This window comes from Sceloporus occidentalis, unplaced genomic scaffold (genome assembly GCF_023333645.1).
Source record: "Sceloporus occidentalis isolate IW3139 unplaced genomic scaffold, rSceOcc1.0.p SCAF_7, whole genome shotgun sequence".
NCBI classification, from domain to species: domain Eukaryota; kingdom Metazoa; phylum Chordata; class Lepidosauria; order Squamata; family Phrynosomatidae; genus Sceloporus; species Sceloporus occidentalis.
In genome coordinates, this window is record NW_028316987.1 from 66,872,158 (window position 1) to 66,885,516 (window position 13,359).

The 13,359-nt window shown below is 38.8% G+C and overlaps 1 protein-coding gene across 4 annotated transcripts in view; it reads left to right on the top strand.

Moving 5' to 3' along the window:
- The window catches only part of SLC25A13 (solute carrier family 25 member 13), a 144,147-nt gene that overhangs the window by 84,217 nt on the left and 46,571 nt on the right, over positions 1–13,359 (top strand). For all 4 annotated transcript variants that reach the window (XM_089533193.1, XM_089533194.1, XM_089533195.1 and 1 more), the window contains 6 exons: positions 1,531–1,677; positions 4,449–4,587; positions 5,467–5,560; positions 5,726–5,810; positions 8,830–8,914; positions 11,879–12,037. In XM_089533193.1, the coding sequence (XP_089389319.1) occupies positions 1,531–1,677; positions 4,449–4,587; positions 5,467–5,560; positions 5,726–5,810; positions 8,830–8,914; positions 11,879–12,037 (709 nt within the window). The remainder of the gene's footprint in view (positions 1–1,530; positions 1,678–4,448; positions 4,588–5,466; positions 5,561–5,725; positions 5,811–8,829; positions 8,915–11,878; positions 12,038–13,359) is intronic.

Here is a 13,359-nt window from a genome sequence, read left to right on the forward strand (position 1 = left end):
GGTTGACTGTATACTGTATACAGCATATTTGGAAGTAAAGATATTACCTTTTCATGAACGGAAGCTGTTGATTTGTGAGTAGAGTTCCCATTCATAGAAAAGATAGGGTCTTGGCACTCGTAGTTGCACACATCCAGCAATCTGTTCTACCTCACATGCTTGTGCAGTATGAATGTATGCACACATGCTCCTTTCATTTGTAGAAGCTCTGATGGATCCATTTCCCCCCTATAAACACAAGATAACACTTTAGATTGAGTCCTGTATTGCAATCTTAGGGAATTTAAAAACAAACTATACTATCTCACTTTCCATTATATACAAGTAAATGTAAGTATTGTGCTAAATCCAATTGCTTTCTGAACTAGAGCAGACTCATTCAGTCAGTGGGGTTTATGTAAGTGTTTTCTTCCCATTCAGCAGTTGATTCAAATGGTCTATTTTAGTTGGGGCTAGCAGTTGGATTTAGGCCTATATTTCTAAGCATAGGTAGTTCTATACATCATTTTGAACATAAACCCTGCAAGATCTGATTTCACTAATAGTCTGTAACAAATTTCTCCTCTTCCTGTCGTGATTCCATCCCTCTTTCCTTCAGGAAAATCCTGATTTTTTCAAGGTTCTGGGTCACATGGAGAGCCTCCAGATGTGTGGAGAGTTGTCCTTTTCCAACTTTTAGTTGCTACAAAAAGAGACCAACAATAGTGTTCATATTAGCCCAACTCTAGTGTTCATATTAGCTCAACTTCTGCTGGCCTGTACACACGCTGAGGGCTGAGCGTCCAGGCGCTCTGAGCCCTTACTGTGCTGCGTGGGCACCATCTTGGCACACGGCCATCTACACAATGTGCGCCATGATGACACTCGTCGTGCACAGCACCTACACAAGGGGCATCATCATGGTGTGCAAGCATCTGTGGAGGCTGCAGCGTGCACCGGTCTGTATAACCCCTGAGTGCGTAAAATGGGTTAATTATTGTGTCCTGCCGTTGAATTGTGAGGAACTTGGAACATACTGTGAGATGAGCTGAAGATTTCCCCCAGATTTCTCTAACTCATTCCCAGACTTATGCTCTAGAGGAGAAATGGGCAAAGTGGTCACATGGATGGTCCAAGACTGGTTTTGTGCTCACTGTTCCCCAGATTCCTCCAGAATCCTCTTTTCAAGGCAAATATATATATATATATATATATATATATTTCCTTTCCTGGAAGTCTCTAGGAGTAGTTATTGCACTTTTTACATGTGATCTACTTCCCTGTTTAGTATTTATAAATTAAAAAAAGAGAAATGGAGTTTTGGCCACTTCATTCAACCCCCCCCCCCCCCCAATTTTCTGTGATTTTTTTTAGAGGTTTGCATGGCCTTGAGAAAGCCCTAGTCTTAGAAAATTGGATCATGTGCCTGCTGAATTTGCCCCACCCCAAGTCTAGATGTACCTTTTATGTCCTGCAGAACAGATTTGAAAAAGCAGAATATGGCAGAGTTTGTCAACAGCCATATTTAACTGTACTTTTTATCTTTTACAGGAAATCCAGCTGGAACATGCTAAACAAGCTTTTGTACAGAGAGATAACACACAAGCTGGAAGAGTCACTGCCATTGACTTTAGAGACATCATGGTCACAATCCGGCCTCATATGTTGACACCTTTTGTTGAAGAATGTCTAGTAGCTGTAAGTTATTTGCTATTTGCAATGTTGGATAAGGACATTTGTCAGAACTGGGGTTTCTACTGAAACAAGTACACATAGAAGACAGTAGAGAGAAGGCTGAAGATGCTATTTACTACAAGGTTATTTTCCTATTCCTTTTGTTTTTGTTTTTACTACTATCCATAATCTAGGCTCTGGATTCAAGAGAAAGGAGCTTAAGTTTATACATGATAAATCCATGTAGCAGTTCATGCAATAGTTTTCGTCTTCAGAAGATTGTGACATTATCTTCTGTGACCCACAGTAGAAGCCAGCAACCTTGAGTTGTATCTGATGACCTGTTGCACCATCAGGGTAAAAAAATCTTGTGCTATCTCAACAGAATACTGTTTCCTGTTAGGACAGATATGCATGAAAGTCTTGTTTTGGAAAGAAATATTCGGCTTCTGCAGAGGTTGGCAACTGCTTCAGCACCAAGGGCTACTTCAGAAATGGATGGTGAGCTAGAAGCTCACATCTGCTCTGCATCTTTTATAAGTATGCTTAATCTAACCTACAGTTTGCATGAAATTTGGCATGACATCTCATATTGATGGCAGTTTACCTCCAGACCTTAGCTGTAGATCAGATATATAATCCATGTACGTTTGACCCTAACAAGAATTTTTGTGCTGTGTGATACTGTTTCACTTTTGGGCAGCTATTTCTGGCATGCTGAGCTATTTAACAAATCTCTTAGCTGCTCACCGGTTTTGCAGCCAGCTTGAAAATGGGCCTTGAGATAGCCCTGATGCTGCTACCTCCATTCCATGGCCTGTATTTTTCTAAATATTCCTCAAATGTGTAGCTTTAAAAAATAAGCAACAAACCAACCAAGAAAATCTAGCAAATGCTGCACTCAGCGGACAGGAGAGACCCTCTCACACCCACAGGAGTTTGTCGTATGTCACGCAGCTGCGGACAAACTTACATAGGGACTACCAAACACAGTGTTCAAACACGAATCAAGGAACATGAGAGATACTGCAGACTGACCAGCCAGAAAAATCAGCAATAGCAAAGCAGGTTATAAAGCATCCTGGGCATAAAATGCTATTTGAAAACACTGAAATTCTGGACCATACCAACAGCTATCAGGTCAGAATGCACAGGGAAGCCATTGAAATCCACAAACACCAAGACAAGTTCAACAGGAAAAAAAACCTCTTACAATTAGCAAAGTTTGGCTACCTGTCTTGAAAAGTACTAAAATCAAGACCCAGCAAAATGCAAATGAAAACCACCCAGGGTCAGGGGTTTTTCTAGCAGACAGTGATCACTAATTAAACAGATACTAATCCTCCTAATTAAACAGACACTAATCCTCTTGGCATATCCTCCCACCCTGAGGCCTTGCCATTCAACAACAGAACAATACACAAATTAACATGGAAATTACTCCTCCCTACCCAGGGTCACACACTAGATATACCCCACTGTTTTCCATGCCAGCAATCTCAGAAAATGCCAGCCACAGATGCTAGTGAAACATCAGGAATAAACTCTTCTAGAACATGACCACATAGCCTGAAAAACCCACAAAAATCTATTCATCAGTGTGTTCTTGCTGTGTTACAAATGAAATTCACATCCAATGAATGGCATGGCATATAAGAATGTTTGCAGGGAGTCTTACAGTTTATGGCATGTTCAGTTGAAAGAGGCCATGAAGAACATTAGACACTCATAGGGAATAGTACTAGATTAGTTGCAGAAAAGTTACTTTTTTGGAGTACTATACTAAAATATCTAGCTGCTGTGGCTAGTGCTGTTTTTCTGTCCCCCCCCCCCCCCCCAGTTCAGAAATTTTGGTAGTATCAAATAAACCCTCTCCTGTTTTTTCATTGAACTGTGTCTGGTATTCCCTCAGTCTATACTTAATCATCCTAAAGTAGTCCATGGTGTTCTTATTCTTCGTCCTCACCCCACCTCCATGTTCAAAAAATTATATCCGTCTGTGTTGGGCAAAAATATCTACTTTGCTGTGCAAAGGAAGGGGAACCCATAATAAACAGCCTAACAGTGTCTAAGCGGTTTACAACTGTAAGCTAATAACACCCTGCTCCTCAAAATTAGCTATTTGTATTTCTCACAGATATTTGGAAGATTTCCTAGCAATACTGTATTCTTCTTCAAGGTAACAGCATATGAGCATTTTAAAGATAAGAGTTTTGATTATTTCAGGGAACTGATTGCAAGAGCAAAGTTTGAGCTGTCTTAAGAGAGGATTTCACTGCATGCTTTAAGTGATACAGTTGTTTCCTAGATTTAAATATTAAAATAGACCCATGTTCCACCCCATAGCATGAGTTAATTTTTTCAATTTCCACCCCTCCCAACTCAGACATTAATATCCTTGGCATTTTTAAGCCTTTGAGATTTGCTCATTAGAAGAAATAAAGCAACTTATAAAACATTTTTGACTGCAACAGTATTGAAACTTGAACTCTGTAAATTACCACTGGCCATGTTGTTATAATCCTGCATATGTATTTGTTTAGGTTTCACTGGAATAGAGGGAACAGCTTGCATTCTGGTCATGATTAGCTTCAGTAACTTAAGAATCTATTATAGGCTCCCCCCATTTTATATTTTTAAAATCCTTGCTACTTCTATTGCTGTTTTTAAAACTAACAGTTTCCAAAGCCTTTCTCCTCCCCAACTCCAACAATCAAGTTGTATGATTAAAAATGAAACACATCTAATATGATCTTTTTCTCTTCTTACTTTCCTCATCACACTCTCTGTTCTAGGCTGCTGGAGGTACCACTTCCCACCAAGTCAGCTTTTCCTATTTTAATGGATTTAATACTCTTCTTAATAACATGGAACTCATTAGAAAAATCTATAGTACTCTGGCTGGACATAGAAAAAACGTGGAAGTTACTAAAGGTTAGTTTAAATAAGGTTTTGAACCTACTCTGAAAAAATTTTGCCCTTCCGTTGTTTCAGGATAACAGTGAAATTATTATAATTATCACCATCTTCATATAGGCATACAATTGAGACTTAAGGCAGTTTACAAATTAAAACAAAACATGTTGACACTGGTAAAAAGAATGATCCCAACTCATATTTTGTGAGTGCACTTTTCTGTTTCTAGTTACTTTTGTCTGTTAGAATTAATTCTTTGGGATTCTACATCTGCTTAAAAACGTGTACTTAACGTCAGTGAAAAATCAAAGTCCTAAAGGCAGGGTAGAATGAGAAGTCAATGTAAAGACGTTTTAAAGGGCTCAAAAACTTCCTAGGAGTAGTGCCAAATTGGCAGCTTATTAAAATGACCTTCAAGGGTAGTTGAAAAATTCCATAAACTTGTATTGGCATTGCAGTAAGCTGATCTACAAGCTTGGAACAAGATGTTATCAGGCTCTATCTAACCGCTTTTATAGAGAACTCCCTCTGTAGTGCCAGCCCTTCATTAATATAACCTACTGGGACACATATGCATGAAAACTTCCACATCTCTGTCTCCTTCTCTCCCCCCCTCTCACAACTGATTGATACCGTATGTCAAATATTCTAAATCCTGCTGTTAGCACTAAGCTAGAAGGCTAGACTGCTTCTCCTATTTGCATGATGGACAGAGTATTTAAAACATACATTTACACAGTGGCAGGAGTACTATTTGTGGTATTTTTCCCCTTCTTTTGCAGCATATTGGTTTCATATTAAACATTGGTGATTCTGGGGTATTTGTGGATAACTTTCAGTGTTGTTTGATTAGTTCCCCTTTCTGTATTCATCACCCCACCTCTTCTTTTGTTGTAGAGGAGTTTGTTCTGGCAGCTCAGAAATTTGGCCAGGTTACACCCATGGAAGTTGACATCTTGTTCCAGTTAGCAGATTTATATGAGCCACGGGGGTAAGTTTGAGAATTACTCTCTTTTTTCTTTTGCTGTGGAGAGAAAAAAGAAAGAGAGAAGCAAATACCATGGCTGAGCAAAATATCACCCACCACTGCAAGATAACTTACCTTTCTCTAGTTTGTAATACAGATATCATTTTTGTGATCCCTTTGTGTCCTCAGACGCATGACGATGGCTGACATTGAACGAATTGCTCCTTTGGAGGAGGGCACATTGCCTTACAACCTGGCTGAAGCTCAGAGACAGGTGAGGGGATAAAGGGTGTGTGGGGAGAATAATGAAGCATTTATTGCCTTGTTCTAGTACTTCCAATCAGCAAGGCCTCAAGGTCTTTGGCACTTCTTGGTGAATTAAATATAAAAACTGTGATTAAAAATTTTGCAAATGTTTTCATTAGAATTTTACTAAGCCAGAAAACTAAAAAAACTAAGTGTTTATTTTCTCTTTTTTGTTTAAAACATTAAAATTGTGATTACCTGATAGAAATGACTAGAAAGAAAAATCAAGGTTTCATTTTAACCACTAGTTGGAGGGGCGGGGGTAATATTCATTCACTTATTTGAATTAACTGGTTCAGCCCTCCTGTGACTTTGCCGGGGGTTATTTTTAATGAAGGAAGAAATGTTATTCAGTTTACACTAGGAATGTCAACATGCACCCAGCGTATTAAGAGAAAGCTCTATTTGCTCATAGATATTCAGTTCTTTAAGTACATTTTTATATGTATATGCCTATTCAGTGGTTAAGTTGCACAGAGTTTACTGAGGCTGACTTGTAGGTAAGATTGTCTGTTGCTGTTGCTGTCTTCCTGTTGCATTCTCTCTTGAGCTGCATATTGAAATGAGTGATGGTTTTGTTTAGTCTGTCATAATAGTTTGAAATCCTTTAAGATCGTGGAGAAAACCAAGTGCTGCTGCTGGCTTTCTAAAAATTTTAATTTTAGTTTTTAAATGTTTGCGGAATGGGAAACTGGAAAGTGATGTGATGCAAAAGACAAAAAAAAAAGTCTTTGCCAACTGTCAAAAACTTTTTATTGGTTTCTTTCCTGTATTGAAAAACTGGCGTAGACCTGGGTGTAGCTCTTGTTTTTCTAAAGCTATCACTTAAGTCAAACCAAGTTATGTATGTTGAGAGCTGGAGGGTTTCCCTCCCCACTCTCTGCACTCTGGGTCTGTGCAGAGACGCCAGTTTGACCACAATGAGTTGATGTAGGCTACATTTTTGGGTCTAATAGGCCTCACGCCAGGCCTTCCTCACTTGGCTGCCTCCTATTCTGCCCCTCCTCCCAGTCAACATCACCCTTCAATAACTTTTCTTTAGTCTTGCCTTAAGAACCAGTGTGTTAGGACAATACATTTTTATTAGCTCATTTGTAAAACCTGTCTCAAAGATTACTTAAAGAGGTTTGGACCAAAAGCCACCCTGTACATTATAGGTACCACACTGGAAGCTGCCACAGACACTATGCCATGTTACGTAGCATTATGTCTTGGCACTGGCAATACAGAAGATCCGTGTAGATAGCAGTGCCATGTTGTCATAGCTCCTGCATGGAAAAAAAAGCTGGGAATGTGTGGTTTTCCAATAGTAGTTGGACTGCTATTCTGAGCAGTCCTAGCCAGAATAGTCAGTAGTGGGAGATGATGGGAGTAGCAGCCCAACGACACATTCCCCATTCTTGATGTAAATGCTCATTACATCCTGGATGCAAATTCTACAACTTGAGTCCTGTAACAACTAAATCAGTCTCCATGAGTATCTTGGAACATAAAGCAGGTGGCACACACTACAGTGGTTTATTTAGCAAATTAATGCACAGTTTGAAATGGGCAGTTCTTATGTTCTCCTCGAGACTTGATGGCTTAAATCCAGCAGATCTTTTTTGAACATAATGAGGACCTTGCGTATCCAGTAGGGTTTCTCCTCTCTTCTTCCTGCAGCAAGATCCTTTGAAAATAGTGAAGAAGGATTATAGCTCATTGATAAACCACATGCTTTGCATTCCTATAGGTTTCTCCTCGTTCAGCAGGGAAAGATGGATGTCTCAAACCCCTAGAGAATGACAAGTTAAATTGACCAAGTATAAGATGGCTTCCTGTCATATTCAAAATAATCATGTTATGCAGCAATGAGAACCTTCTCTTACAGAAAACCAGAAACAAAAGCTGTGTATCAAAGCCAGAGCTCAGTAAGACTATTTTTAGTTGGCAACAAATTCTGGAAGTTGTACTAGTGGACGAAGATGAGGAAGTATATTTCAAAGCTCTGCTTTCACAGTGATATGTATTTCAGCCAATAATTATAATTTGGGTGAACCAAATTTCAACCAATATTTACAATTAAATGTATGTGTGTGTATTTTAATATTGTTAAAATTACAACACCTAATCTTGTTCTCAGCACTTCTTTGCTAGCTCTGATTTAACTCTGATTTTAATATTTTATTTGATTAAATGACTGGTGGTGGTACAATGAAGCTATTTTCCCCCATATTTTCATGTTGTACATGGATTTAAAAGGTCATGTAAACCTCTATTATCTGTGGTTTCATCTCATAACTACTACATTTCATTGGCAATCTAGACTACCATAACAAAAAATAGTGATGGGAAAAATGTGTTTTATTTTCTTGTGTGTCCTATACCACCCTGAGCACAACTGATCTTATTTGATTCCAAAAGCTAAACAGGATCAAGGCTGATTAGTTCTTGGATGAGAGATCACCAGGTAATACCAAAGATCTCCAAGTATTAGAAAAAATTCCTGTCTGAAACTGGAGAGCTACATCAGAGCTGCCAATACTTGACTGGATGGATCAGTGGTCTGACTTAGCATAAAGTAGCTTCCTGTATTTTCTAGAAAGCTGTTCAGAGCAGGAATAGCTTTTCTTAATCTTAATACTAGGATGGGCATTAAAAATATCAATTCAGGCAGGGGACAGACCAAAATATTTTCTAGATGAAAACAAAAATGTCTAAAACCCTCAATTCCAGTTTGTTATGGGGTGCATCTATTGCACTAAATGCCTTAAGTGTGGTTACTGCCTAGGTGGTAGACCACCTGGGCACCCATGTATGTTATACCTTCTTCCTGGGAATTAAATTGAGATAGAAATATAATATGCAAATATGTAACTACAGCAGTATCTGTTTTTCGACCCCGTTATTTTATGTTGTTCCATTCAGTCGCAGAAAATGTAAACCTGACTCTTCTAATCTTTTTCTTCCTTACCTCTCAATCTTCTCCCTCCCTGACAAACTTGCAGCAAGCTCCAGGAGATGTGTCCCGGCCTATTCTTGTCCAGATAGCAGAATCTGCATATAGATTTGCCCTTGGTTCAGTCGCTGGAGGTTAGTGAATGTATGAAGAAGTGACTATGTTTGCCATTTGCCTTCCTGCCCTCCATTACAGAAAGAAGCATGCCACCACAATTTTGGAAAAATTCCTTTTTTTAGACTACAGCTTGCAAAATACCCTAGCTGGCATGACCACTGGGTTTTCTGGGGATGGGGAGTAGCAGCCCATGGAGTGTATGGCAAGGAATTGGCTCCTGCCCTTTATGCAGCTAGCCACCCTTGGAGTACAGCTCACAGAATTCCCAGCAAGACCAAATATGTCAGTTTTTCTCTTAAGTCCCCCTCAAAGTATGTCTGGAAGTGATGATGTGTCACTTCTTGTCACCATTTTGAGATGGACAACACAGGAAAACAAAAAGTATTTGGGAATAATTTTGGAGTGGAGTTGTTTACCTGAAAATCACACACACTTTTTTAAACTGATGTTGTGAGACTTTGGGAATGGTGGGAAGACTTTCAGGGGCTGCAAAAGTGGGGCCCAGGGGCTGCACATGTCCTGTAGGATGTACTCTTTCCACCTCTGCTGTAATCCAAGAAACAAAATTTTCCAACTCAGCCTGTACTTTATAGCCATGATATCAAGAATGGCTCTTCTGGTTTTTTTACTCTTTTGTTATGATTTAATAATTCTGTCGGCCATTGTAATTGAAAGTGAAATGTGTTTTTAAAAAAGTCATATTGTGAAACATACAAACCAAAAAAGATTATCATGAGTACATGAACAAATGGCAAAGCAATAGCAGATGTTTTGGAATGTACATACAATATACAGTGGCGGTAATTACTCTATATACAGTTGGCCCTCCTTATTCATGTGAATGCCTAGAGGAATCGGAGTTTGAAGGATTTGAATAAGATACTTGTTTATGGTTGTCAGGTTTTCTGGGTTAAAATCAGGCAAAGTTATCACATTAAAGTTAAATACTATAGTCACAGCTAACATAGATAGTCAGTATTTTTTTTGCTTTGGCTTTTCATCTTTTTGATACGTGTGCGTTTTCTTAGTCCCACATGCACCTGGTCACCTTTCCCACACATGATGATTTACTGTAGTTCCCTCCTCATCCATCCAGCCTTTAGGGTGAGCACAAACAGTTATGTCTGCTGGAGTTTTCTAAGTTCTTTGGCATAATTTCCCTTTGCTTCACCCTTTTTTACATGCCCCTAAGTTTTACCCTCTACTTATCCATGGGTCATATGAGAATCCATAATTTAGGCCCCAAGACGTGCCCTTGACCTATATAAGAGGTCAATTTACAGTCGAGTATATACGATACTTACAGCCAATGAAAATAAAACAACAGTTTGAATAGAAAATATAGTATTGTATTCCTGAATGGAATACCAAAACTTGCAATAAAAAGATCTACCTATAGTGATTCCACAAGTTATAACAAGAAGGTCAAGACACATAGAACATTGGCGACAATGAATATAATGAAACAAAAGGAAGTCAACTGAGAAAAAAAATGTAATCTGTAACAATTTGCAGAAGTGCAGGCTATTAACTGTTGCTTCTTGCAATAAACAATTTCAGGTTATTGGCAAGTCAGATTACCTGCTGTGAGAATACATTCTTACATTGCTTGTAAATCTATGCCAGTCTTTAATTATTGACAACAAATCTGTGATTTATTGTGAAAATAACCCCATTAAAACCACCACTTCCAGAAACTGCGTAGTCATTTCATTGTAGATCTTCCTCATTAAGATTTTTTTAATGTTTAATATGCTAGTTTCAATCGTGCATGTGTTTTTTCCAAAGATAACACCTACCAGCATGTTAGCATTCTCAAAAAGGTAGCATTTCTGTTGCAGATTGCATTTATTCTGAGCTGTCTGTATTTTTGTGCTCAGGACTGTATGTTTGTATTCACAATCTTGTACTGTTGACAGTAAAATATTACATCCATTATATCTTGCAACTACATTCCATAGCATCTGTTGTTGTTGTTTTGTTATTCGTTCATGTATTTGTGACCATGGCTGGTGACTGTTTCTTGTTTGGCAGTGAGTGTTGAGGTATTATAGACTGTAAAAAAGCAAGCAAACCCAAACAATGACAGTAACTGTGCAAAAGGCTAATGACATGTAAGAAAATCTCAGCATGATTTCTTTACTTCTGCCTGTTTATGTGAAGAGCAGCCCAGTCCTTAGCAGAGTTAAGCACACTGGTACTCAATAACATTACAACATAGAAACAGCCTTTCAATCAATTTCATGGGGTATTTTATCGCCAGCTTTGTCTGAACACTGCTTTTAATACAAAATGAACTGTTTGTGAGATGGGACTCATGATACAGGGAGACTATGGCCAAATTATGAAGTAACTAAATTTCATGTGTTTTGTGTAACTTCTTCCAAAGCCTCCACAAATAGCCAACGTATATGCCATGTCAAAAGTCTCCTTGAAATTCAGGAAGAGTTTCAAAAGCAGCTCAAATACGTTGGTGGGGGTGGGGGTGGGGGGAGGAAGACTGCTGTTCAAACAAGGGGAGCACAAAAACTGGAACATTTACATTTTTAGCTGTGACTCCCAGAATATCTCAGCTAGCTCAGCCAGTGGCCAGAGCACAGCTCAGAGGCCTCCAAAGTTTTATGAAAGAGATATGGAGCACCTGGCTCCATCCTCTAAAATTATTTTAACTTGTATGCCTCCTTTAAGTCCTGTACAGAAAATTGCACAATGATAAACATAGAATGGAAAACTTGTCCTTTGTATTACAACTCACAGGATTCCCCAGCCAGTATATCCAGTGGCCACAGTGGCTGGGAATTTGAGGAACTGTAGTTAAAAAATGTAATGTTTCCAAGTTCTGGGGGAGGGTGAAGATTCCTGCTTGGTGCACACAAAAATTCCTGTAAATACTTGTATGGTGATGGTATATAATATTTTCAGGATAAACCTGATATTAGCTATAAAAACATATTCTTGTTTGTTTACAACTTAACGTATAGCTGTTGGAGCCACTGCAGTATACCCAATAGATCTTGTGAAAACCCGGATGCAGAACCAGCGCTCCACTGGGTCATTTGTTGGAGAGCTGATGTACAAGAACAGCTTTGATTGCTTTAAGAAAGTGCTACGTTATGAAGGATTCTTTGGACTCTATAGAGGTCAGTATTCAGATTTTTTTTCATCTGATTGTAAGAGGACAGTAGAGATTTCCTGCCAGACTTGCTACTTTATTTGTCAGTTAATCTTGACTCAAAATGAGAATTTCTCACATTCTCTAAGCTTCCATTGCAGAGTCAGAATATGGGTTTGATTGTACTGATTGCCTCTACTGTTGGTTCACTAAGAAAAACATGATTTTCTCAAATTATAATGAATTAATTATATTTGCCCAGTGTCCACAGTGTCGGTTTTCTCCTGCTTTGTCTGATATCCACATCATTTCTATGATACCTCCAGAAAATATTTTATGATGATTCTAGAAAAGCTTTTTCTGTTCTCTTCAGAACAGGCTGTGTGCACCACCTCTACTGGATATTGTACTTTCTGGACTGATCTAAACTGAAAAAAGAGAGCATCCAATTCAACATGAAATGCACATTTTTGAAATACACAGTTGCTTGCTTCAAAGGCTGAGGCTGCTGTTGGAAATATTGGGAGTCATTTTATCTTGCTTAATGACATTCCATTAGTGTATTCATGTGATGGTTGTTGAGTACCTTCAAATCATTTCTGACATATGATGAACCTTGGCAAGATTTGTTCAGAAGGGTTTTCCCTTCCCTAACGCTGAGAGAATGTGACTAGTCCAAGATCACTCAGTGGCTTTCCATGGCTGAACAGAGACTTGAGACTTGGTCTTCAGAGTTGTAGTCTAATGTTTAAACCACTACACCATGGTGGCTCACATGACACATACAGCAAATGTGGTGATGATATCATCATTATAGTATTGAATAAACTTAATAAATAAATACCAGTAATCATAAACTGGTATATCAATATCTCTCCTGTAGTGGGAAAACCCAGAAAAGTGATATATAAGAAAATTTGTTTTGATAATGCCAAATGGCAGGGTCCACTTCTAAGAAGACAAGTCACTGTGCTGCTTGCTGCAGTCATGGCTGCAGCACATCACTTGCTCTGAGGATAGAACGAGGTACTCAGCTTGAATCACATGGCTGGGCACTTTGTTTTGAACATACAGTGAACAATGTGACATGGCGGTAGCTGCGCCAGGTAGCACAGCAAGATGTGCATGCAAACAACCTGCCATTGTCAAAAAGGAGGGCTCCTGGGAGATCCAAAAGGTAGGGTTTTTAAAAAATATAAATTTCAGTGCTGAACAGACCAGGCATCATTCAGACTCTCTCAAACATCATCCAGATCCTCTAATGGCTAGAGGAGTGACAAATACAATAAAATGCTTAATACTAAGGGGGGATCTTTGAGGTCAAATCACTCTGTTAAAAATTGGCCTCTC